Here is a 27,834-nt window from a genome sequence, read left to right as displayed (position 1 = left end):
CAGAAATCCAGACACAATTTATGTACTCGTATCCGTAAAAAACAATCAATACTTAAATCACAGGAGTTTGAAATTTTATCAATATAGCTAATCTAATGGCTAAAAAAATAAATATATACCCCTATATAGTATAAAGTCTTTATTCTATATAGGGCTATATTATTTTTTTAGCCATTAGATTAGCTATATTGATAAAATTTCAAACTCCTGTGCTTAAATAATAGTGAACATTTTTTAAATTTTAACTTCCAATGACGAAAGCGTTTTAAATGTATTATAATATAAAATTTAATATTCGTACGACACAAAGTTCTAGGGTACAGGGGCCTCAATAAAATGGACCGTTGTGACTGTGGTCAGTGTGGAACGTTTTGACCTGTTTATCGTTCTGCGGGAAATTTGTAAACATCGGTGTATGCTAAATTATTTGTTCAGTTTAATACTTAGGTAATGGATACTTCTACAAGAAAAGGTCAACGTTCAACAATTAATCATGAAAAATGTAATGGATGAGTATAATTATCTTGATTTTTTGTCTGCTTCAGACGATCTTTGGTATCTGGATTTCGGATGCATCCCAATTCGGACAACGGTTTACTTTACATCAACATAACACTTATGATAATGGTATTTTTTTGCAATATTCTTTCCGTACACAATATATATATGCACTATATGTATTTAAATCTTTATACGGGATTTGTTGTGGAAAAGAAAGTCTGTAAACTTATCAATGTTTGTCAACTAGCTGTAAGAGCTATTGAAAGTCCCTAGAAGACAAAAGGTAGACGAAAGGTAAGGTAGGTATGTTTCCTAACTATCTGAACTGTCATATTATTTGCCAAAATGTCATATTTCAATTGGGACTTTGTGTTTCAAAGGTTTCGAAGTCATTTTTCGCCTGAATCCAAGTTTATTAAAACCTATATCGTATTGATATAAAGAATATTAGTTTAGTGCTTGATATTACAGTGAGTTCCCAGTTTCCATTTCTGAGTTTAAAAGCTGCTGATGTGGACAAGTATCCTGATTTCTGTGCCCTGATGTCATGTTTAGGAAGCCATCTCAACCCTGAATGTTTGACATTGCAAACACACAGAGATTTAAAACAGGTATTTATTGATTTAAACTACAGAAACCAACGAATTTGATCTAATTTCAAACCTCAAGGTACCATCATTGACTGTTAATTTTAAATTATAAAAAGCCGCTCTTTTTTTCATGTATCACTCACAAAACTGAATAAAAAAGTGATGATATCCTCTTTAGAGAGGTCACAATGCTATAATGGTGTCTGCCTTGCGACAAGGAGGTCTCGGGTTTAAGCCCAGCTTGGCATGAGTTCTCAAGATCTTAATGTTATGTTATGTTATTTTATTATAACTAATGGTACTTTTGTATGTTCAGTCGTCGAAATTCGCACTAGTCCGACAGCAAAAAACTAGTATTTTTTCTTTCGGGCTTGTAGGAAATCCAATATTACAAGCCCGACGTGCTTGTACAATTCATTAAACAGAAAACGAGTTTCACTTTCATTTTCAATATTTGTAAACAAAGTTTTGAGCCGCTTAAATCAACAGCCGCTTATGTTTTAACACACTGCGCACACGTGCTGGGCAATCGGCCGATAATTGGATTACTGCGCATGAAGGGCATGGTTTTGTGATTCCCGGATTACTATTATATAAAATAAATGTTTTGCGTTGCGTTCGGGACACAGAGAGTAATGGCCGAACAGTTGTCATTCAAGTACGTCGTTGAGGAATGCGAATCTGAGGTAACTGTGATTGACGCATTTGTCAACTGGCTTTTTGTAGAATAACCTGGCTTTTTTTTTTAAATTGCTTATATATTTTCAGGTGGTTCAGGTTTGCCCTCTCTTTCACATGGATATATGGGGTAGCTTTCTGCTAATTTTTTACCTAAACTTGATGTATATATTTATAATTGTGATTTGATTGAAATCCGTGTGTGAAATGAATTTCTTCTTATTTCAGGATCCGAAAGAGGCTGGCTCAGATGACGAGGAAGCTAACTTGGATTAGGATGAAATTAATAAGAGATTTGTATTGTGTTCTAAAGATTGAATAAATGAATCAGAATGCTTCTTTTGATGTTTTATGTTATGTTTATCTGCATTTTTAACAAAAATGTTTGGGCCAGTAAAATCTGACTCGTGCTTGTTCAAATTCCCATAGTTCTAGCCCGACTTGCTTGTAGATTTAAATCTCAATTTCAATAACTGTATGTTGTACAAAAGTACAAAGTCTTAGTAGTATCACAAATGTGATAAGGCAATTATAGACAATCAAGTCAAGAACACAAGCGTGCTGTTTAAAGGTCGCCGTGGTGTAATGGATATGGTGTCCGCCTAGCGACCGGGAGGTCACGGGTTCGATCCCCACCGTAGGAGCGTTCTTTAGATCTCCCACAAAGTACTGGTTCTAGGCCCAGGAAACGGACTCGAGAGCATTTATATAAGCCTTAGGCTTTTGATGCAATCGAGCTAAAATAAATAGGTTTAAACTAAATTAAACTAAGTGTGCTCTTTCTAAGACGTTTATTTTACAACTGGCAGATAACATGTGGCTATAGTGCCGGGTAGCGGTCAGTGGGCATGCGCATAGAGATAAACATGCAGACACGTGGTCGACATACATTACACTTAACAAGGACAGCAATTAATCATGATTTAAACCCAGGAATCACTAGAGGCCTTGCAGTTCAAATTTCAATCTTGAACTCATTATCACTCCTGCTTTTATTCCTACGCATATATATATATACCTGACTAGGATTAGTCAACAATGTACAATGGCATCTAATTAGGAGCTACCGGTAACCCTGTCCACGAACGATGAAACCCTACAAGACTTTTTAGTTGACAGGGTAGCTCCTGACCAGACTGATGATGCAAAGGCTAGACTGTAGCTACGCTGGCCCCACAAGGTATAAGATCCAATTTCACATGGGGCAGTTCATATAGTTTCTTATGTATTTTGCATATAAATTGTAGGCTGAAGAGCTGTTGAGGCATGAGAAGCACTCCTGGCTGCTGCAGCACATCCTCTATCTGGAGCTGCAGGAGCTGCTACTGGACTATGAGATCAGAAGTCAGGAAGTGTCACTCAGCTCTAGAGACCAGCAGGTTAGCTTTACAGCTCTAGAGACCAGAAGGTGAGCTTTACAGCACTAGAGACCAGAAGGTGAGCTTTACAGCTCTAGAGACTAGCAGGTGAGGTTAACAGCTCGATATGCTACCAGGTGAAGTTAACAGCTCTAGGGACCAGAAGGTGAGCTTTTACAGTGAGGTTTACAGCTCTATATACTACCAGGTGAGTTCAACAGCTCTAGGGACCAGAAGATGAGCTTAACAGCTCTAGAGACTACCAGGTGAGGTTAACAGCTCTATATACTACCAGGTGAGGTTTACAGCTCTAGGGACCAGAAGGTGAGCTTTACAGCTCTAGAGACTAGCAGGTGATGTGTACAGCTAAAGAGACTAGCAGGTGAGATTTACAGCTCTAGAGACCAGTAGGTGAGTTCAACATCTCTAGGGACCAGACGGTGAGCTTTACAGCTCTAGAGACTAGCAGGTGAGCTTTACAGCTCTAGAGACCAGAAGGTGAGCTTTATAGTTCCGCCTGTAGAGACAAAAAGATGAGCTTTACAGCTCTAGAGATAAGCAGGTGAGGTTTACAGCTCTTGAGACTAGCAGGTGACGTTTACAGCTAAAGGGACTAGCAGGTGAGGTTTACAGCTCTAAAGACAAGAAGGTGATTCCAACAGCTCTAGAGAATAGCAGGTGAGTTGAACAGTTCTAGAGACCAGAAGTTGATTTCAATAGCTCTAGAGATTAGCATGTTAGGTTTACAGCTCAAGAGACCAGAAGGTGATTTCAACAGCTCTAGATACTAGCAGGTGAGGTTTACAGCTCTAAAGACCGGCAGGTGATTTCAACAGCTCTAGATACTAGCAGGTGTGGTTTACAGCTCTAAAGACCAGCAGGTGAGCTTTACAGCTCTATAGACTAGCAGGTGAGGTATACAGCTCTAAAGACCAGCAGATGAGCTTTACAGCTCTAGAGACCAGAAGGTGAGGTTTACAGGTCTAGAGACCAGCAGGTGAATTGAACAGCTATAGAAACTATCAGGTGAGATTAACAGCTCTTGAGACAAGAAGGTGAGCTTTACAGCTCTAGAGATAAGCAGGTGAGCTATACAGCTCTAGAGACTAGCAGGTGAGCTCTTCAGCTCTAAAGACAAGCAGGTGAGCTCTACAGCTGTAGACACAAGAAAGTGAGCTTTACAGCTCTAGAGACTAGCAGGTGAGCTCTACAGCCCTAGAGACAAGCAAGTGAGCTCTACAGCTATAGAGACTAGCAGGCGAGCTCTGCAGCCATAGAGACAAGCAGGTAAGCTCGACAGCTGTCAAGACAAGCAGATGAGCTCTACAGCTGTAGAGACTAGCAGGTGAGCTCTACAGCTCTAGATACCAGCAGGTGAGCTCTACAGATATAGAGACTAGCAGGTGAGCTCTACAGCTCTAGATACCAGCAGGTGAGCTCTACAGCTGTAGAGACTAGCAGGTGAGCTCTACAGCTCTAGATATCAGCAGGTGAGCTATACAGCTCTAGAGACATTCAAGTTAGGTTTACAGAGACCAGCAGCTTACCTTTGGTTGTTAGTTTGCCATCATAACATGTTATAGAGCAAACTGCTTACACATTTTTTTATGTAATTAAATTGAAATTTCTTTTATTTCATCAGCCTTAAACTGTGGTAATTTTTTCACAGTGATCCACACATTTGCCCTTAAGCAAAGTTGACAAAGTGGTCTGGGATGGGTGTCACTTTTGTGATTAACCTCTTGTGATAATACAATGATTGCATTCCAAATCTTTGTGTAGTTTCAGAGATCATCTGGTGATGCCATGATGATGAGATATAGTATTCATAGAGAAATACATAAAAACCTACATTGTATAAAATATTATATCGGGCACCTTTGTATCGGGTCGATATCAGTGTTGTTGTATGATAAAACACTAGTTATTTTTGTATTTAACACTATACCAATATTTCTATTCAACACTTTACCAAAATATAAATTAAAAACTATACGAATAATTGTATTAAACACTATACCAATATTTTTATTTATCGCTCTTATTTATGTTTGAGCAGTGCTCGGCAAAAATGGTTCTTAATGAAAGTGCGAGAAAAGTTGTTCCAGATAAGCCTGTGCAGTCAACACAGGCTATCAGGATCGACCAGACTTTCTGCCTGGACTTTGTATAAAAGAGATTTTTTTTGAAAGAAAAGTTTCATAAAAGCTGAAGGTGTCGTGCCTGACCAGCCTCTAAAGATTGGCAATTACCTGAACTTCAGTTCCGACTCGAGCTCCAAACAAACAAACAAAATGAGCCTCACTCTGGGAAAATGAGGCTTGATTAATGTGCGTAAATTGTTGTCCCAGATTAACATGTGCAGTCAGGAAAGGCTAATTAGGGACGACACTTTCTGCTTAAATTATACTTTTTGTTTAGAATAAGTCTATACTTACCAAAAATTCATTGTAGGCGGAAAGTGTTGTCCCTGATTAGCCTGTGCAGACTGCATGCATTTAGTCCCTGATTCACAACTACCTAAGTTTATCTTCAGTTCCACAAGGTCCTGCAGCAGTGCCTCACACAGGCTGAGATCGGTGACTACCTGGACTTCAGTCCAGACCCGAGCTCCAAACTCACCACCCTCGGTCTCACCAGGGAGGAGCTGGACAGACAGAATCCTTACAAGCAGGTAGAATTGCAGTGTTTTAATAGTATATTTTTCCTTTTATATGGGTTGAAATAGTATGTTATTCCTTTAATGTGGGTTAAAGTAGTATTACTTTTTGGAGTTTTAAAAAGTTTGTTATTCCTTTTATTTGGGTTACTATAATAAAATATAGTATTTTATTCTTTTTTATAGGGCTTTAAATTGTATTGTATTCCTTTAATATAGGTTTTAATAGTATTTCAACACAAAGTAGAGCTATTTTATGAGGAGCTTTCAGCCTTCTTTGCACATACTGGTGGTTGATCTTGAAACAATTTATCATATTATTATTCTATAGCAATGTAAAGCAGACACTATTCCCTTTAGTTATGATCATACATGTGAGGATGTTAGCCCCAGTACATACACTGCTTTCAGCATCTGTCCTCTCTTCAACAAGCTCTCATACCTGAATGTGTGAGGATGTTAGCCCCAGTACATACACTGCTTTCAGCATCTGTCCTCTCTTCAACAAGCTCTCATACCTGAATGTGTGAGGATGTTAGCCCCAGTACATACACTGCTTTCAGCATCTGTCCTCTCTTCAACAAGCTCTCATACCTGAATGTGTGAGGATGTTAGCCCCAGTACATACACTGCTTTCAGCATCTGTCCTCTCTTCAACAAGCTCTCATACCTGAATGTGTGAGGATGTTAGCCCCAGTCCATACACTGCTTTCAGCATCTGTCCTCTCTTCAACAAGCTCTCATACCTGAATGTGTGAGGATGTTAGCCCCAGTACATACACTGCTTTCAGCATCTGTCCTCTCTTTAACAAGCTCTCATACCTGTATGTGTGAGGATGTTAGCCCCAGTACATACACTGTTTTCAGCATCTGTCCTCTCTTCAACAAGCTCTCATACCTGAATGTGTGAGGATGTTAGCCCCAGTACATACACTGCTTTCAGCATCTGTCCTCTCTTCAACAAGCTCTCATACCTGAATGTGTGAGGATGTTAGCCCCAGTACATACACTGCTTTCAGCATCTGTCCTCTCTTCAACAAGCTCTCATACCTGAATGTGTGAGGATGTTAGCCCCAGTACATACACTGCTTTCAGCATCTGTCCTCTCTTCAACAAGCTCTCATACCTGAATGTGTGAGGATGTTAGCCCCAGTACATACACTGCTTTCAACATCTGTCCTCTCTTCAACAAGCTCTCATACCTGAATGTGTGAAGATGTTAGCCCCAGTACATACACTGCTTTCAGCATCTGTCCTCTCTTCAACAAGCTCTCATACCTGTATGTGTGAGAATGTTAGCCCCAGTACATACACTGCTTTCAGCATCTGTCCTCTCTTCAACAAGCTCTCATACCTGAATGTGTGAGGATGTTAGCCCCAGTACATACACTGCTTTCAGCATCTGTCCTCTCTTCAACAAGCTCTCATACCTGAATGTGTGAGGATGTTAGCCCCAGTACATACACTGCTTTCAGCATCTGTCCTCTCTTCAACAAGCTCTCATACCTGAATGTGTGAGGATGTTAGCCCCAGTACATACACTGCTTTCAGCATCTGTCCTCTCTTCAACAAGCTCTCATACCTGAATGTGTGAGGATGTTAGCCCCAGTACATACACTGCTTTCAGCATCTGTCCTCTCTTCAACAAGCTCTCATACCTGTATGTGTGAGGATGTTAGCCCCAGTACATACACTGCTTTCAGCATCTGTCCTCTCTTCAACAAGCTCTCATACCTGAATGTGTGAGGATGTTAGCCCCAGTACATACACTGCTTTCAGCATCTGTCCTCTCTTCAACAAGCTCTCATACCTGAATGTGTGAGGATGTTAGCCCCAGTACATACACTGCTTTCAGCATCTGTCCTCTCTTCAACAAGCTCTCATACCTGAATGTGTGAGGATGTTAGCCCCAGTACATACACTGCTTTCAGCATCTGTCCTCTCTTCAACAAGCTCTCATACCTGAATGTGTGAGGATGTTAGCCCCAGTACATACACTGCTTTCAGCATCTGTCCTCTCTTCAACAAGCTCTCATACCTGAATGTGTGAGGATGTTAGCCCCAGTACATACACTGCTTTCAGCATCTGTCCTCTCTTCAACAAGCTCTCATACCTGTATGTGTGAGGATGGTAGCCCCAGTACATACACTGCTTTCAGCATCTGTCCTCTCTTCGACAAGCTCTCATACCTGAATGTGTGAGGATGTTAGCCCCAGTACATACACTGCTTTCAGCATCTGTCCTCTCTTCAACAAGCTCTCATACCTGAATGTGTGAGGATGTTAGCCCCAGTACATACACTGCTTTCAGCATCTGTCCTCTCTTCAACAAGCTCTCATACCTGAATGTGTGAGGATGTTAGCCCCAGTACATACACTGCTTTCAGCATCTGTCCTCTCTTCAACAAGCTCTCATACCTGAATGTGTGAGGATGTTAGCCCCAGTACATACACTGCTTTCAGCATCTGTCCTCTCTTCAACAAGCTCTCATACCTGAATGTGTGAGGATGTTAGCCCCAGTACATACACTGCTTTCAGCATCTGTCCTCTCTTCAACAAGCTCTCATACCTGAATGTGTGAGGATGTTAGCCCCAGTACATACACTGCTTTCAGCATCTGTCCTCTCTTCAACAAGCTCTCATACCTGAATGTGTGAGGATGTTAGCCCCAGTACATACACTGCTTTCAGCATCTGTCCTCTCTTCAACAAGCTCTCATACCTGAATGTGTGAGGATGTTAGCCCCAGTACATACACTGCTTTCAGCATCTGTCCTCTCTTCAACAAGCTCTCATACCTGAATGTGTGAGGATGTTAGCCCCAGTACATACACTGCTTTCAGCATCTGTCCTCTCTTCAACAAGCTCTCATACCTGAATGTGTGAGGATGTTAGCCCCAGTACATACACTGCTTTCAGCATCTGTCCTCTCTTCAACAAGCTCTCATACCTGAATGTGTGAGGATGTTAGCCCCAGTACATACACTGCTTTCAGCATCTGTCCTCTCTTCAACAAGCTCTCATACCTGTATGTGTGAGGATGTTAGCCCCAGTACATACACTGCTTTCAGCATCTGTCCTCTCTTCAACAAGCTCTCATACCTGAATGTGTGAGGATGTTAGCCCCAGTACATACACTGCTTTCAGCATCTGTCCTCTCTTCAACAAGCTCTCATACCTGTAATGGAGGAACGGCTGCGGCGCAGGTGTGAAAACCTTGTGATGGCTCATGACCCGCAAAACACGTCTCAAGGTATATATGATTACAAATCTTTCATACAAATTATCCTTTGTTAAGTGATAAAGACACTGCCATCACAATTCACAAGGAGCTTGTTCAATCCAACACTACAATTGAGCTGCATCATGCCCAAATGGGTCTTATGCCATGTTCGGCCAGTGTAGCTACAGACCAAAATCTACCCTGTCTGTTGTTTAGACCATGAAACCTAGCATGACTTTGTAGCAGACAAGGTAGCTCCTGACTTGTCTATGTTGATGCACAGCTGGCCTAGAGCTACGCTGGCTGCATATGGTATAAGACACAATTTTACGTGACATGACTCTTATTACCTACTAACTTGTCTTTCATATGAGATGTTGAGATGTAGTGACATAAGTACTTTACTAATTTGTGATCACGCTTTTGTCCATTACGGTTTTGAATAGGATTCAGTTGTCCTTTATTTGAACAAACAAACTTTTTTGCCCTTTCTTCACGACAGGCCGTACCTTTATTGTGTTGTTTAACATATAAAAAATAACTAAAATGTTTTTTAGAGAGTTCAAAGTTGATGTTTGCCAAATCATCACAACTGCCTGCCATTGTTGAAGGTGAAACTCTGCAGTTGGCAGAGAACAAACAGAAACTAAAAGAAGATTATGTGAAGAAGGATAAACTCTTTGAAACCTACTATCAGGTAATATACATGAAACACGCTATGAGAAAAGGGGGTTTAATGCATGTGCATACAGTGTCATCCCAAATAAGCCTGTGCATTCTGCACAGGCTAATCAGGGAAGACACTTCGTTTTTATGAGACTGCACAGGCTAATCTGGGACAACATGTTAAGCACATTAAACCCCCCTTTTTAACAGAGTGAGCCTCATATGGTATATTAATGTCCATCAAAGCCTAAAGAGGGATATCTGCAGTTATAGAATTAAGCTTGGTGATGAATGGATATAGAATTTATTATAGAAAGTTGTAATGCAAAAGGAATATATAGTTTATGAGCACATTTATTTTTGCCATTCAGCCATGATATTTTCACTTTTAGCACATTTATTTGCCTCCCAACAGTGATACTTTTACTAGTAGGGCATTTAATTTATATGCAACCATTATATTTTCACCTGTAGCACATTCATTTTTCATTCACCCACGATATTTTTATTTGTAGCACATTTATTTGCCCTGCAACAGTGATACTTTTACTTGTAGTGCATTAAATTGATCTGCGCCCATGATATTTTCACTTTAGCACATTCATTTGCCCTCATACATGACACTTTTTCTTGTATCACATATATTTGCCCTCCAACCATAAAACTTTTACTTGTAGCACATTTACTTGCCCTCCAACATGATACTTTAAGTTGTAGCACATATATTGGCCCTCAAACCATGGCACTTTTACTTGTAGCTCATTTATTATCCCTCCTACATGATACTTTTACTTGTATCTCATGTATTTGACCTCCAACATGATACTTTCACTTGTAGCACATATATTGGCCCTCAAACCATGACACTTTCACCTGTAGCACATTTATTTTCCCCAACATGATACTTTCAATTGTAACACATTTATTTGCCCTCAGAAAAAATGTTCTTTGACTTGTAGCACATTTATTTGCCCTCAGAAAATATACTTTCACTTGTAGCACATTTATTTGCCCTCCAAACATGATTCTTTCACTTGTAGCAACTTTATTTACCCTGTAACCAAGAAACTTATAAATGTAGTTTTGCTTACAATATATTTCAGTGAAAATAAAAAAGCCAAACTTTCTTTGAAGTGGATTTCTCTGCCTTTAAGAGTCAAACCCTCTTTCACGTTTATACATACAAGTAACCGTTAAAAAATGAGTTTTTTTCTAACCTTATTTAATCATTCTTTGAACTATTGTTTCTTTTTGAAGACGCTGTTAGACTCACTTCAACTACTGGATACCTTGATATCACGCTTCAAGCTGGAGAGACAGGTTGAACAAGACACCATCACTGCTGAGTGGCTGTACGCAAAGTGTGATGCAATGAGCTTAAAAATCAGGTATGAACGGGGCTTTATGCATGTGTGCCGCTTTTATGAAATTTTTCGTTTTAAAGAAGTCACTCATAAACAAACATCCAGTCTAGGGGGAAAGTGTTCTCTCAGATTAGACAGTGCATCCAGGAACCACTTGTGAACAAGGTCATTCAGATCATCATATTCTGTTGCTTTCCGCGGACGCTTGGTTTGTAGATTACCGTCCCCTTCATATTCTTCAATAATTTCTCGTTTTCTTTTCAACACCGACTGTATTTGTGTCTTGCCAACACCCATCTCGGTCGCTACAGCTCTACAGCTCCTCCCGGATTCAAGCATTTTAGTGCTTTCATCCGCTCTTCCAATGTAAGACACTTTCGTTTAGTAGAAGACATATTGCTCTGATTTGTGTACTTTTGCAAGTGCTTGAAAAATTATCTACCTCCCTTTTTATACTGCTGTCCGTTACAAACTTACCTTTGAGTAAAAATTGTCATTGGAATCAAAACAATTATTTGCAAACTTTAAGTAAAAATATAATTAATGTCAGCCGAGTTTTCACAGTTTGCTCCCGATCCCGGTAAGCGTGGATGCCAAGTAGAGGATTAGCACCTGCATTGTTAGTTGAGTGTCACCATTGCTTGATTTGGTCGCTTACTGTCGTAATGAGTGTTAATTTGTAAGACAAACAATGGTCGTTGGTCGCGGATTTAAGGTGGTCGTTAAGTAAAGCCATTTTTAATTGATTGTAGCTTGGGAGGAATCAATAACCGTCGTTTAGCGGGGTGGGTCGCTAAATGCAAGTGGTCGGATGTGCAGGTGAGACTGTATATGTGATTGTTTCTGCTAAGTTAATACTTATAACACTTCTGTAAGGAGGGTGTGTATTTAAGTCAATTTTTTCGTCAGTTTGTCGTTTTTCCTGCATAATATATTCCAAGTCAGTGGAGCTGACAGCCTCCACATTTCTTTGAGTATTAAATTCAAACTTTCCTGAATTATCTCCCCTTGAAAGTAGCTGAAAAACCGTGCTGGAAATATGAGTCACATTTGTGACAAAGCTCTACAATTATTTTGCTTCCCTTCAAACTAGTTGAGGGATATTGCTTTGCTCTTGTCCGTCAGTAGGTGAGCCCTAAGAGACAATTGTTTTCCACATGATATCTGGATAAAACTTTGATAAAAAATCATGCAAATTGGTATGATGGTTACTTAAAAAGAAAGAAATTAATACGCCAAGAGATTTTGGGCTCAACATGTCAAAGGTCAATAGTACAGAGTTGCAACATAAAATTCGTTGTTGCATGATATCTTAAGAACACTTTTACCGAAGATCATCCCATTTGGTATGATGGCAACTTTGAAAGAAGGGAAGACACCTTTTTAATTTTGAAAGCATCGGGGCAAGGTCACAGAGGCTTGTGTCATTTAATTTGTTTCTAGAGAACACTTTGATCCACAATTGTCTATATTTGTATGTTTGTTACTTAGGAAAAAAAGGAATACCCCTATTGTTTTTTTAGATCAAAGATCATGGTCATAGGGGCTTGTATCACTACGTTTATTCCCACACAATATCTTAAGAGACCTATGATCATCTAAAGTGGTGTGCAGTTTACTTACAAGAAAGGAAATATGTGTTTATTTCAAGGTCAAATGTCAAGTTCACAAAGCCTTGTATTATGAAAAGATTGCACATATCTACACATATTGTTGCTGCTTGTCAGAGGCATACATGTTTTATTAAAAACATCTACCCGGTATTATGATTATTGTTGTTAAATGAAGTTCATAACAAAACATGTAAAATTATTTACCTTTATAAATGTTTTCAGGATGGTCGAGTTACAAATTCTTACTGAAACCTTTACCTTGGAGACTGTCCAAGCGCTCAGGAATGTCAGGTAAGACATGTAGCTCTAAGAAATGTCAGATAAGACATTTAGCTGTCAGGAATGTCCGGTAAGACATTTTGATCTCAGGAATGTCAGGTAAGACAGTAAGCGCTCAGGAATGTCAGGTAAGACATTTAGCTGTCAGGAATGTCAGGTAAAACATTTTGATCCCAGGAATGTCAGGTAAGACATTTTGATCTCAGGAATGTCAGGTAAGACATTTAGCTCCCAGGAATGTCAGGTAAGACATTTAGGTCTCAGGAATGTAGGTAAGACATTTAGGTCTCAGGAATGTCAGGTAAGACATTTAGGTCTCAGGAATGTAGGTAAGACATTTAGGTCTCAGGAATGTCAGGTAAGACATTTAGGTCTCAGGAATGTCAGGTAAGACATTTAGGTCTCAGGATTGTCAGGTAAGACATTTAGGTCTCAGGAATGTCAGGTAAGACATTTAGCTCCCAGGAATGTCGGGTAAGACATTTAGGTCTTAGTAATGTCAGGTAAGACATTTTGGTCTCAGGAATGTTAGGTAAAACATTAAGCACTCAGAAATGTCAGGTAAGACATTAAGCGCTCAGGAATGTCAGGAAAGACACTTAGCTCCCAGGAATGTCAGGTAAGACATTTAGCATACAAAAGGGATCAATATAGTGGAGTGACATATATTTGAAAATCATTTATAAGTGGACATGAATTCATGACACTTGTTTTTCTGATCACATCATGTCTATGAAATGAAAGTTTTGTGAATGAATTGCGCTCTGATTAAACGTGGTTAAATGCATGTGCCTAAAGTGTCATCCCAGATGCAGTCCACACAGGTGTATCAGACTAGAGACTCTTTCTGCCTAAACTTGATTATTGTCAAGAAGAGTCTTCCTTCAAACGCAAAATACAATAAAAGCGAAAAGTGTCGCCCCTGATTTACATGTGCAGACTGCACAGGCTAATCTTAGATTACTATTTATGCTCATGCATTAAATCCCTTTTTGCAGATCAACCCTCAAATATGAACAAACTTGCTTTTAACCTGCAGGTCTCATCTGGAGGAAGCCCACAAGGAAGCTGAGAAGGAGAAGTTGCATAGAGAGCAAGCGCTGAAGGCTTATCAGGCAGTGGGCGGGGGCTTTGAGAAAATTGTGGCAGAGTATGGACAGTTGATGTCAGAACTTGAGAACAAACAGTGGGCACTTGCAGAGTTTGATAAATCGCAGGGGAAGCATTCTGTAACTGGATGACAGTTTGAGACAATTCATTGGTGACTGAATGAACGCGTTTCACACGGCCATTGTATCCACTTCCATGTAGTTTATTATTTTATGTTTCACGTTTTAAAAGAATATGCGTATTTTTAACATAATAAACATATTAATTTTATTCTTTGGGTATAAAATACACAATATAGATTTTTTATTTTATTTTCCAACACTGTCAGAAAAATCAAATAGGAATGCTACAAAATAACAACTTTAAAAAAACATGCCCAATGGTGTTGAAAATAAAAAATTCAGAATTCAGGTAACAGCAGGGTTACCAACCCTGTTTCTGGATCAAAATATGCCGGTGTTAAGATCTGATCATCCAAAAAACTGGTCACAGAATCTATAGCATTATTGGACATCATCTGCCCATTGAGAACGTCAATGTCCCGGCTACACATCACAGTATGACACAAGCCATCATCCAGACACTTGGAACCCAAATCTGTGTTTAAACTATTCAAAATGGACATGTAATCATGATTTGTGCCGTACAAACTGGGATCAAAGTCCAGACTCAAATCGTTGTCATCAAGATCATCATTTTCATCCAGGGGACATCCAAACATGAGATGATTGCAAGACGTAGGGAGGTTGCTGTCCTGGGAAAGTTTATCCAGACATGCCAGGGTAGCACCTTTTTTCTCCAGATCTGCAGGTCTATGAACGGTACGGATTGTGCATGACCTGAAACAACAGATGCGATAGATCATGCGTTCATAATGTACTTGTTTTTATTTGTTGAACTGTTTCCCGCTCAGATATGCATTTTGACATGTTTGTATTCCCGTAGAAAATCTAGTTAAAAACCTTTCTTACCAGATTCAAGTTTGAAAGGCTTCATTTTCAAACCCAAGATACTGATTAATAGAACAAAGCATAAACCTGAACAAACTGCGATTTACTGGCAGGCTGTTCGGATTTTATGCTAGTTGCATAAAGCCATTTTCACTTTGCTTCAAGGCAGGAAAGGGTTATTTTGATTTGATGCCATATTCAACAGTACATGACTTTTGTATTGCAGTCATAACACTGTGGTCCATAAACCTCCTCAAACTTCCTGGATAAGCTGAGTTGTGTTCTGAGGAAACTGGGCATACAGCATGTGCGTAAGTGTCCCAGATTAGCCTGTACAATCTGCACAAGCTAATTAGGGACAACACTTTCCGCTTTTATGACATTTTTCGTTAGTCTCTTCTTAGCAAAAATCAAATTTAGGCTAGTCCACAGGAATTAGTGCACATACATGTCAAGTAACTGCCTTCCTAATCAGAGGTAGGGGGCAAATTTCAGTGACAATAATTTCATGACCCACACAAGTAATGTCAGGCTTGGAATCAAACCAACAATCCTCTGATGAATAGTCCAGTGCCTCGACTGAGCCAGCCCGGACCTTGAAGAATGACCTTGACCTTTCACCACTCAAAATGTGCAGCTCTATGAGATACACATGCATGCCAAATATCAAGTTGCTACTTTCAATATTGCAAAAGTTATGAAGAAGGTTAAAGTTTTGGGAAAAAACAAATTGACCTTTGACCTTGAAGGATGACCTTGACCTTTCACCACTCAAAATGTGCAGCTCCATGAGATACACATGCATGCCAAATATCAAGTTGCTACGTTTAATATTGCAAAAGTTATGTAGAAGGTTAAAGTTTTGGGACACACGGACACATACAATGACAGACAGGCCAAAAACAATATACCCACGATCTTTCGATCTGGGGGCATACAAAAAATGCTTTAAATAAGTCTGCTAATATGAGCATCGCACAATCAAATTCAGACATAATTTTCATAGAATTGAATTCAATTAAAAATGGAATGTATGTTAAATTCAAATTTGAAATGTCTCTTCTATTTTAGAATATGGTATATAAGTGAACTAATAGTTGTGTAGAAAAATTATAAATATTTGTCTTTTGTACATGCATCTTACGAGCTCCTCATAATTGAACATCTTAATACTCCCTTTTGTTAATAAATTTTGGAGAAAAAAAAAACACTATTATATTATCCTAGCTGTGGGAAAATGGGGCTTAATGCATGTGCATAGTGTCGTCCCAGATTAGCCTATGCAGACTGCACACACATTAAGTACCGGTTTTGGCACAGCATGGCTCATATGTTACTTTTTGTACAAAAAATTAAGACTAGTGAACACAATTTGCGTTATATTTTCTTAAAACCAACATGTGAAATATAACAACAACAACAAACATCAAGAAAGAAAGTAACTTACAGAATAGTTACCTTTTGAAAGGGGGACCGTCTTCATCATCACTCTGGTTCAAGGCTGAGAGTATATCAGCCACCTGGTGGTGGAGTTTGCTCGGGCTCATGGTCTGAATGTCGCTTGTTGGGCCCCGAGAGTTGAAGTAGACAGTGGTCACCTTTGAGGACTTTGCCCTTTTCTGAGTCCCTGCTAGGGTCCCAGTGGGGAGGCCATTTGATGCTTGGTTGCTCTTCAACAATGGATGGCTTTCGTCAACTAGCAAAGAATAGTGCTAATTTCATTTATGTTTCAAATGGTTAATGCATACATCTGTCCAAGTACAATGTACTTGCTGATGTGGAGACATTTCATAACGTACACAATTTAGTTGTGCCTTTAGCAATTAATGATATTATTTGCCATGAGTTAAGACATCAATTGGCTATATATTAAGACTAAAATAAAGCTAAAAGGCCTAGATTAAGGAATGTGTGGCCTCTCACTGGGGTATTTTGTTTTTTCGCGTAATTTTTTCCCCAATGTTGTATTGTACCTGTACTTTTCTCTAATGGGGAAACAAAATCACTGCAGTATGTTTCGTAATTATAAAATTTTCAGGAATATAAATGTTTCTCGAACATCATAGTCCAATTCCCATTTGTACCTTCTTTTTTCAAGCAGCATATTTTAGTTTTGACAGGACTTTTGTCATGAGAATCATTGTCATCAAAGAGGATCTTGCCCTGAAAAATGAAATCTTCATTACACAATGACAATCTTTAAATGGATTTTTTTTTCAGGATGAAAACTGCCCTGGTGGCTTCAAATCATGAGTTCGATCAAATGTCAACACTTAAGACAACAAAATCTAACCTTACCAGCAGGCAGGAAATTATTGTGTGAATACATTTTTTGCATTCATAGTTGTATAATAGGCCTAACCCAGTTAAAAACAGTATAAAGGGTTAAACTATTACAGGTCTGTGAATTTTATGTTCGCAGTTAAACTTTAAGCTCAAACAACAACTTTACAAAAGTTAAACATTACTGTTACTTCCATAACTCCTTACATGTTTTGCTTCAAGGTCCCTGATGGATTTTTCCCGTTGAGTACGCCTAACTGCTGTATTTCTTACAACCCCTGACAGACGCTCAGGATGGCCTCTGCTAAAACACTCGTGTCTATAAACGAACACTGCCTCATCCTGTGATCTATGATAGTGAGATGGCAACTTCCTGAAACCATAGATGTTTAGTTGTCGAATAAAGCTCTGAAAATTTTTGGTCTTGAAAAACGTTTGCGTATTGAGGTAGTTTTCTTCAAACTTTTCTTGATCAATTCTTACACACGTCCCATCGCTTTCCCATCCAATTGCACCTGTGTTACAACTGTTTACAAGACGCCACAACACTGCTGGAAATTTCAACGTTATGCCATCGACGATCTGTGGTGGAGATTGTGGAATAGAAACATCCATTACAATTACTAATTGGATGACAAACGGCGCAAGCAAATGTTCTAAAGAAGATATTGACAAGATATTATTCCTGACTGAGACGCGTTTGATCCTCGTGTAAACAAAGTGACGTCATGAGTTAGTATGACGACATCAACTACAGTACACATGCATTGATGCAGATTAAAATGACGTCATATACAGGGGCATGTGCTCCAGACGCTAATTAGACCTATTCAACTCGCCTTGGTTGAAATAATTTTCACTGCCCTGCTAAGGATACAAGAAGCAATAAAGAGATTAAATTGACGTGCAGACAGTATATCGATATTAGGTACTTCATCATAATTACGCTTTTATAAAACGTCTTATGCGTAGACGTCTTAAGTACCATCGTTTACCTTAATTTTTGTCGTCGCTGGCCGTTGGTGAGATGCTGTAGGTGGATGGTCCACGGCCGTCCACAAGCTCAAATGACCATATATGGAGAAAAAGGCGGGACCAAAGCAAATAGGCTTGCAATGCGCATGCCCAAGCAAAACCGATTGTAAGCCATCTTGAATAGACCAATTCATTGTTATTGTTTTGATTCCGAATTTTCGCGCATGCGCGCTGCGCTGGTAGGCAAAAGCACTGGGTACAGTTACGATAAACACTATGTCATATAGGCACGTGTTTAGTCAATATATCGAAAACATTAACAACAACACCATAACACCTAAATACTATTAAAGATATTGCATTTTTAATGTCAATATTGTTTAATTAATACATGTATTCTTATCTATAAAAAAATATATACTCGTTAGTCATTAGCATCAAGGTAAAGGTGGTCTGAAGACTAAACACCGACAATTTCACAAAACAAAGCTATGCATTAGCCGTTGTATTTCTTGCAGAAGGACTTCAAAAATTACAAAAAATAATAAAGCATCCCATTATATAATTATAATTATCGATTGTATGAGTATGAAAGTGTGGTAAAAAAAATGAGTGAAAGAAAAGGGGTGCATTAAAATCTGACATACCGGTACAACAAAGCCCTATTAAAAGCGAAGTGCATGACAGTATTTAAATGTTATGATCATTTTCTTTTAAATTGGATGATTTGTTTTTAAGGTGAATATCACTATAGATGAATCGAAACATACAACTGAAAAACACAACTTCACATGATGCAAATTAACCTGTGAATTCATGTATATTGAAATTCCTTTACAAGTGTATATGAGTGACAAATATCTCACATGTTATAATATATATCTACATTGTTTTTTATTTTTCGTAAATATTATTTACCCCGGTAGTCATACGTAATTTCTTGTTTTCATGGTGTCGTTTGTGCATGGCCGTAACATTCAATCTTCAAACGGAATGACGTAGTTTTCATTAACCGGTACCCGCTAAATACGTTTAATGATTATATGTACATTTACCATTTATTAAATACGTTTTGTTATAAATTACCGGCAAACAGGCTAGTATCTTCAAAGCGTACATTTTCTGTTAATATATACTGGACAAATTATTTTATTATTTTTTTACGATATGTAGCATATCTAATTGAACAGTTGAACTTTGGCGGTATATTACTCAACCCCAAATAACTGCTCAATACTACTAGAAAGAGAAGACATGGTGGTATCATCAATTGTGTTTAATGACCAGACTTTCATATACCACCTGTGGTCAGGGACCTATTGTTTGTATAGGTCCCTGCTGTAGTTTATGACACTTTGCTGTTAGTTAAGTAGGGACAATATCTGATCAAAACGAGATAATCGGCTTGTGCCGAACAAAGGGGGCAATTAAACACCGGAATACAAAGGCTAACACGATTTTAAGATTGATGCAAACAATCAAATCAAACCAGTTAAATTAAATTAATTTAATGTGTCAAAGTGTTAGTTTTCCTAGACAGACAGACAATACTTTTTTTAGTAATTTCCTTTTTACTCCCATCGTCAACATAATATATTTTGTATATAACAATAAAATACATATATGTTGCTTTAAGGTAGGTGAAACTATGTCACAAAGTATATTTACTTTTTTTTTAGGGTAGGTGTACCCATTGAGCACAAAAAGCGCACAACGAATATACAATATAAAATTATGTAATTTATTTTGTAAAGTCGCGATTAATTCCTTTTGTTAAATTATATTATTTAAAGGACACAAGAAAATCTATTTATGGTGTTGTTTTTTTCCGGTTTGCCTGTTTGCATTTAAAAATAAAATATTTTGCCAATAATACTACCGAGTTTATAATGTGTGCATTGATGTAATCAGCTAGTCAGATTACAGAATGATATAATTGTAAAATTTAGTTCAATGTTTTGGAAGACTTTTTTTAGTTGACTTGCACAATGTACCTCGTCAACATCACAGTCATGTGGTTGATATTGATACGCGCCAGAAAACATATTTCAACAAACACGAGTATGAATAAATCAAATGTATATTGGGGTACATAAGATGAACAATGGGTAAATTACGTTATACGATTTAACAAATTTGATCTGATACTCAAAGATTCCTTAACACATAAACAAATTGTTATTAGTTCAGACCCTGTTCTTTAGTTGCAGCAATGGTACATACTTAATAACAGATGGATTATGGATTATCATAGTGGTAGGTTAATATATGCTGTGTGCATGGAATCGATCTATTTATTGTTTGTTTTTATTCTTATTTGTTTGAGTACAGTACAACAACTTTTGGGATGTTTAAATCTAAAATCTAAAAATGATCGTATACATGTCAAAATATATTAAATAATGTATTTAATATAGATGTAGAGCGTGACAATAAATATCGTGCTCGATATCCCCCCTTTGATCGTGTCTTTCTTTTGCCTACCAGAGTAGCACGGATTAAGATACGCAGGTGCGCGTGACGTCACGCGTGAATTGGTCTATTGTTAGCGTGAAAAGAAATATACTACATTTATTGGATGTTTTAATATGATGAATATTCTAGGTAGAGAATATGGATAGTATCATTATTAGTATAACGTCAACATTAACTCAACAATTGTATTGTTGACATGAAGAAAAAGCTATTTCAAGGTTGTTTTGACCATTGATTGCTAAGTAGGTCAAACTCAAAGTTTCAACTATTATTGATATTTTATTTAGTTAAGGAATCTTCGAGTAATAGTTAAAAAAATATTTCGCATTCTTTAGCTAAATCATGTGTTGTTGCTATATTATAAACGTTCGTGCATGAGCCATTTAAATCCGTTTGCATTACTTTTTTAGTTGTTTCCCCTGGAAAATTCTCTTCTTGCTAGCCTTCGCTGAGTTATTCAACAACATCGCTATATTGCTGATTTTTGTTGTTTTTTTGGTTAAAGCTGCATGCTTTTGTTGGATAATGTTTAATTTATCATTCACGTTTGACATATGATTCTGTTTAAACCATATTTAATCGATGTTTTGGTGAATTTCGCGCATGCTTAACTTGCCTGATTTCGGACGGTATTTACTTTCGGATACATGCTCCTCTTGTGTTTTTTTTCGATGTTTTCTTATGTATGCAGATTTAAAAAAACAGCTCATGCTTAAATGTGTTATTGAGCAAGTGACTTCTTAATACTATGGCAGGAATAAAAAAAAACTGTTATAAAATTAAAAAGGAAGTTTAGTTACATGTATAAACTCACAGTCACAAGTGTGTAAGTATTACTGTTACATTTATTTGTATTTACTAAAAGTAGATATATGCTCACATATCAGTAAGTATTGTACAGCCCTAAATTATATTTAATACACCCATATAGGCAGTAAATTCATATATGTGCTGGTTTTAATTTACATTCATGTTATTATCACCCTGCAATAGGCGGAGGGATATTGTTTTGGCCTTGTCCGCCCGTCTTTCCGTCCATCCGGCACTTTTGTGTTGGGAGCCATATCTTGGAAGTGCTTTGGCGGATTTCATTGAAACTTGGTATGAGTATATGTATAGATAAGAGGATGATGCATGCCAAATGGCATTGTACACTATCTGTTAATAACGGAGTTATGGCCCTTCGAACCTAAAAAAATGCTTTTTTACCTGAGTGTCAAATATAACACTTTTGTGTCCAGAAGCTAATTAGCTGGGGATATCAATTCAATGAATTTGCTTGTTATTAATTGAAGGGAAATAAACCTGTTATTTTGTCTGTCATTATGGTGTTTAAAGTCACATTTAATGGCATCCAACCTACTTTATTTCAAATACAGTAACACCTGGCGCCGTGACCGGGATGCAGATTCTTAGCAGATGGGCCAAAATGGGGGCAGCTAGAGAGACTTGCCTAGAACTGACAAGCCTGGAGGGAGCTGGTTGACTGTTGGCGAGATGGGACAACAGACGAAGAATAAACGAACCTACTTGATTTGATAAACATTTGTGTAAGTCATTCAAGAATCGAGCAAACTTTTTGTTTCCAATAAGCAGTCCTGTATATATCCGAAATAAAATAAAATGTTTCACTCAGGTTCCTTGATACTCATCTTGGTATTTAAGGGACCTTATAACAGATTATGGCATGTATTGAAGTTTGTCATTAAATGCTTTATATTTATAAATGTAAACATTAAATCTAAAAAGCTCAATTAAAAAACAAGAACAAATTAAAAGAAAAAGTAATCCTCATCTGGGCTCGAACCACTGACCTCTGGAGTAAAAGTCTAACGCTAAGACGGCCATCCATGCTCATACAATATTTTATACTTTCAGTTTCTATAAGCAAAGCTCGTAGTGTCACAAAAAACGACAACAGAACTCCAAATTATTCAATTGTTTTGCTTTGCAACGATTTATCATTTTCAGGTTGTTAATGTTAAGTATAACTGTTTTCTCACAAATATCATAACTGCAACAAAAATGTGCAAGTCTGAAACTATTTTTATACCCCCTTTCGAAGAAAAGGGGGCATATAGTTATCAGACTGTCCGTCTGTCGGTCCATATTTCCGTCACACTTTGCTTTTAGGTTTCGAAAAATGCTCATAACTTCTATTTCCCTTGAGATATAACCTTCATATTTGGTATGCATGTGCATATGGGCAAAGTCTTCCATACGAACACAAATTTTTACCCCTGTGACCTTGAACTTAAGGTCCGCGTTAAGGTTTCAAAATCTGCGTTTAGGTTTTGAAAAATGCTCATAACTTCTATGTCCCTTGAGATATAACCTTCATATTTGGTATGCATGTGTATATGGACAGGGCCTTTCCATACGCACAAAAATTGTTACCCCTGTGACCTTGAACTTAGGGTCCGCGTTTAGGTTTCGAAATCTGCGTTTAGGTTTTGAAAAATGCTCATAACTTCTATGTCCCTTGAGATATAACCTCCATATTTGGTATGCATGTGTATATGAACAAGGCCTTTCCATACGCACAAAAATTTTTACCCCTGTGACCTTGACCTTGAAGTTAGGGTCCGTGTTTAGGTTTCTAAATCTGCGTTTAGATATTGAAAAATGCTCATAACTTCTATGTCCCTTGAGATATAACCTTTCATATTTGGTATGCATGTGTATATGGACAAGGCCTTTCCATACGCACACAAATTTTGACCCCTGTGACCTTGAACTTAGGGTCCGCGTTTAGGTTTCGAAATCTGTGTTTAGGTTTCGAAAAAAGCTCATAACTTCTATCAAGCATTTATAGGGGGCATAAGTCATCCTATGGTGACAGCTCTTGTTTTATTTTGTCAATTTACCAAAACATGCAAAGGCCCCTTAAAATACATGAAGTAATGTTTACAGTTGTCCATAACCACATATTGAAAAAGAATGTGCAAGCTCTATCTATTGGCATACAAACAAAGCCAATCTGTTGGATTATTACTCATGGCAAGCAATATGATCTTAGGTATACCTTCTATAATCAGGTGTTTGCACTTTAATCACATTAAAATTTGAAATACTATAGAAGTACAAAAAGGTCAGAATCAGGGCTCGAAATTAACACTCGCACACTCGCAAAATGCGAGTGAAAAATACCGATTACGAGTTAAGTTTTAAGCCACTAGTAATTTTTTGCGAGTAACGAAATAGTGAAAAAAAAACACAGTAATATTGCTAAATGCGTTCGACATCCTGAACGCTAAACCATATGTCATAGAATGTCCTAATACCCGTATGCGGAAGAGCGCACCTTGTATATAGACTAGTATACTTATAGTATAAATACGAGGATGGTATTGGTACAAAGAACGTTAAACAGTCGACTTATTCACACGTGTTCATTGAACTTGAACAGACATGGCGTCGAAGCGAAAACTAACTAGTTTCTTTTTGCCCACAGATGGAAATAACAATACGAAAGATAAAGCAAAGTTAACTGTTGAATAAAAAAACGAAATTAAATTATGTTTCCAGCAAAATTTGCGAGAATGTTTTTGATTTTGCGAGTTGGTATTAAAGCTGCTCGCAATGTTTTGCAAGTAGAAAAAAAAGTTGAATTCGAGCCCTGAGAATGATAACAAACAGGTTTGTAATGGACATCATCTTGCAATTGCTATTTATGTGAGTGTGATGGTACAAAAATTCTGAATTTGTTATATGTAGGACATTTAGTAACTTAGCAACCCATGCATGTTGCAAGGGTGTTAATTGTCCGGATTATTTGGAAATCCGGATTTGAGCCATTCAGGATTGAATTTTAGATCAGTGTAAATCCGATGATTTGTTTTAAGGGGGTGTAAACAAATATTGTAATTGCTTCATTGGCATGCCGGGCATGTGCGCTTAGTACGGATTTTTCCTGGTCTTTTTAACACGTTTTCCAAAGAAAAAACGGGTTATTAGATTGGCAAATGTCGGCTGACGGGCGGACGGAACAAGCTTGTCCGGGCCATAAAGTTGTGGTTCTTGGTGAGAATTTAAAATCATTTGGCACATTTGTTCACCATCATTAGACATTGTGTCGCTCAAAAGAATACCGTCAATATATCCAAGGTCAAGGTCACACTTTGAGTTCAAAGGTCAAAAATGGCCATAAAAGAGCTTGTCCGGGCCAAAACTATGTCATTCATTGTGAGACTTAAAAATGATTTGGCATATTTGTTCACCATCGTGGGACGTTGTATCACACTTTAGAATTACGTCAATATCTCCAAGGTCAAGGTCACCACAACTAAAAATATATTTATTTTGAAACAAAGGGAGTTAATTATAAACAATCAGTTCAGTTTGAGTTGTCTCCCTCTATCAGACTTTTTTCTAAATTGAAAACCTGGTTTTGTGACAATTTTGTCTCTTGTTTTACTATTGTCTGATTGGTTATCCGCTGACACGGACATAAAAGGTAACTGACCTAACCTCTTGGCTACTTTCCAGAAATCTTACATACTACAAAATGTAGCATATGTCCCCCATCATTAAATTTCCATTTTCTGCTGTCAAACTAAGTGCATATATTATTTCATTTGCCAAAGACATATCTGGATATATTTTTGGACAGTTGTTTTACTGTATGGTTAGTGGATTAACATTTATTATGCCCCCCTTCAAATAAGAGGGGGTATATTGCTTTGCACATGTCGGTTGGTCGGTCTGTCGGTCCGTCCACCAGGTGGTTTCCGGATGATAACTCAAGAACGCTTAGGCCTAGGATCATGAAACTTCATAGGAAGATAGATCATGACTCGCAGATGATCCCTATTGATTTAGAGGTCACTAGGTCAAAGCTCTAGGTCATGGTGACCCGAAATAGTAAAATGGTTTCCGGTTGATAACTCAAAAACGCATACGCCTAGGATCATGAAACTTCATAGGTAGATAGATCATGACTTGCAGATGACCCCCTATTGATTTTGAGGTCAGTAGGTCAAAGGTTAAGGTCACGGTGACCCGAAATAGTAAAATGGTTTCCGGATGATAACTCAAGAACACATATGCCTAGGATCATGAAACTTTATGGGTAGATTGATCATGACTCGCAGATGACCCGTATTAATTTTGAGGTCACTATGTCAAAGGTCAAATTCACGGTGACCCGAAATAGTTAAATGGTTTCCGATGATAACTCAAGAACGCTTACGCCTAGGATCATGAAACTGCAGGGGTAAATTTATCATGACTTGCAGATGACCCATATTGATTTTCAGGTTACTAGGTCAAAGGTCAAGGTCACGGTGACCCGAAACAGTAAAAAAAATTCCGGATGATAACTCAAGAATGCTTTTGCCTAGGATCATGACACTTCATAGGTACATTGATCATGACTCGCAGATGACCCCTATTGATTTTCAGGTCACTAGGTCAAAGGTCAAGGTCACAGTGACAAAAAACGTATTCACATAATGGCTGCCACTACAACGGACAGCCCATATGGGGGGCATGCATGTTTTACAAACAGCCCTTGTTATCGATGTTCTTTATAACATTTATATAAAATGACAATTACACATCGAGTGTTACTGGTGGTCTGGCTTATAATATTTTGCATTTTACTCACCAGAAATAGCAACTAAGACTATAAAAAGAACAATGAACTATGGCTTTGGGGGGCTCTACCTGTAAGGGACCTACAGCCTCAGACTCCAGACTTTATCATTAGGATTTCAAATTTGGGACATTTGACACCCCTGATGTTGTGCCATGTATCAAAACCGTCTATATATAAAAATTAATTTTATTAATTGGATATGTTGAAGATTTGGTGATGCAATCATTGGATTTCATTTTGTGTTTTGTTGACCTACTTTTAATTTTTAGGCTCAGCAGAACTATGGCTGTCAAAACACAATTGTATTAAAATGAATAGTGCTTCAAATTATACAAGAAGTCACTTTCTTTTTGTTTCAGATGTTTTTGCAGTTTCGTCGGAAGACGTTTCCCACCAACCATCCTGTCTTGAAAGAAATAACTTTTGAACCTGATTACTGTGAAACCATTATTATTCGTCCGACATCAATTTTCACCTTTTTCGTCCTTCGACAGATGGACGAATTCAAGATCCTAACGAACAATCATGTCCCATATTTGAAACAAATAAGTCTGAATTACTTTAGGCATGAGGCATTTAAATCCAGCGTAATCCACGCATATACACAGGGCTCGATATTAACACACGCACACTCGCAAAATGCGATAAAAAAAGATTGCAAGGTAAGTTATAAGCCACTAGTATTTTTTGCAAATAAAGAAATAGTGAAAAAAACGAGTTATATTGCTTAATGCGTCCGACGGCGTGAACGCTAAACCGTAGGTCAATTTTTTGAACGTCCGAATACCCATATGCGGAAGGGCGCACCTTGTTTGTTGACTGGTATACTTATAATACAGATACACAGATGGTATTGATACAAAGAACATGAAACAGTCGACTATTCACACTCAAGTTAAATCCGGTTTTGACACAAAGGGGTGTTCATTATACAGTGTACTGACAACTGACATTTCCTGTAAAACGCGAATGCAATAAGGCTGTATCGAATGCGTCGACTTCTTTTAGGTATAATAGTGTTGATTAGCGCTAATTGTTAACAACTTTATTACCCATTGTGTGTATTGTGTTTTTCAGGGGTGTTGCAGATTATACAGCCTACACGCGGCGAATCCGGATTAAAGACAATACTATTAAACGCAATTAAAATATGACGATGTGTGATCAACACCTGACTGAAATATATTCTGCGCTGTGTTACAAATTAATAAAGAACATTTTGATTTGTGTTTGGTTGTTTGGTTTTAACTGCAGACAAATTACTGTACTTAAAATGATCAAATATTTACAATGCAAAACGCTTGAAACTTTAATGAAATATGACCAAAATAATTTGCTTACGATAATTATAACCCATAATGTTCGCACCATCTCTAATTGGCGCCGATAAAGGTAAGATTGTTATCAGTTTGACCGTGATAGTAATGGAAAAAGACTAATTGGCAATTGGCTTCGTTGTTTAAAACACTCGTTAACGATTATTCAGTCCCACTTATCCGCTAATCAAAACA

The 27,834-nt window shown here is 37.8% G+C and overlaps 3 protein-coding genes across 4 annotated transcripts in view; 2 read left to right on the top strand and 1 right to left on the bottom strand.

Annotated features, from left to right (window-relative positions):
- LOC127845226 (uncharacterized) overlaps nt 1–27,834 on the top strand; it is a 112,276-nt gene that overhangs the window by 43,440 nt on the left and 41,002 nt on the right. The gene's annotated exons all lie outside the window — the stretch shown is intronic.
- On the top strand, nt 350–14,311 carry LOC127845232 (HAUS augmin-like complex subunit 4). Of its 2 annotated transcripts, XM_052376041.1 has the most exons (10): nt 350–502; nt 973–1,112; nt 3,017–3,148; nt 5,664–5,801; nt 8,934–9,039; nt 9,567–9,706; nt 10,933–11,063; nt 11,792–11,858; nt 12,875–12,943; nt 13,971–14,118. In XM_052376041.1, exons 1-9 carry the CDS (start codon nt 451–453, stop codon nt 12,899–12,901), a joined length of 933 nt encoding a protein of 310 aa, XP_052232001.1. In that variant the 5' UTR covers nt 350–450; the 3' UTR covers nt 12,902–12,943; nt 13,971–14,118. The 2 variants fall into 2 exon arrangements, with proteins under 2 accessions (XP_052232001.1, XP_052232000.1); XM_052376040.1 differs by lacking the exon at nt 11,792–11,858 and having other exon boundaries at nt 13,971–14,311.
- On the bottom strand, nt 14,337–18,144 carry LOC127845229 (heat shock transcription factor hsf-1-like). Its single transcript, XM_052376037.1, has 4 exons — nt 17,482–18,144; nt 17,076–17,154; nt 16,450–16,687; nt 14,337–14,880 (listed from the first exon to the last, which is right to left on the bottom strand). The coding sequence occupies exons 1-4, from the start codon at nt 17,887–17,889 to the stop codon at nt 14,442–14,444; spliced, it is 1,164 nt and encodes a 387-aa protein (XP_052231997.1). The 5' UTR covers nt 17,890–18,144; the 3' UTR covers nt 14,337–14,441.

This window comes from Dreissena polymorpha, chromosome 9 (genome assembly GCF_020536995.1).
Source record: "Dreissena polymorpha isolate Duluth1 chromosome 9, UMN_Dpol_1.0, whole genome shotgun sequence".
In the NCBI taxonomy this organism is placed as follows: domain Eukaryota; kingdom Metazoa; phylum Mollusca; class Bivalvia; order Myida; family Dreissenidae; genus Dreissena; species Dreissena polymorpha.
This window is presented reverse-complemented; position numbering and strand designations above follow the sequence as displayed.

Bases quoted from the DNA above. Each gene is read 5' to 3' on its own strand.
- LOC127845229 (XM_052376037.1), bottom strand. From the start codon at position 17,889: ATGGATGTTTCTATTCCACAATCTCCACCACAGATCGTCGATGGCATA. The intron at 17,155-17,481 runs GTAAGGAGTTAT...TTCATTTTTCAG, and splicing joins GGGACCTTGAAGCAAAACAT to GGCAAGATCCTCTTTGATGA. The intron at 16,688-17,075 runs GTACAAATGGGA...ATTCTTTGCTAG, and splicing joins ATGCTGCTTGAAAAAAGAAG to TTGACGAAAGCCATCCATTG.
- LOC127845232 (XM_052376040.1), top strand. From the start codon at position 451: ATGGATACTTCTACAAGAAAAGGTCAACGTTCAACAATTAATCATGAA. The intron at 3,149-5,663 runs GTTAGCTTTACA...GTTTATCTTCAG, and splicing joins TCAGCTCTAGAGACCAGCAG to TTCCACAAGGTCCTGCAGCA. The intron at 5,802-8,933 runs GTAGAATTGCAG...CACTGCTTTCAG, and splicing joins GACAGAATCCTTACAAGCAG to CATCTGTCCTCTCTTCAACA.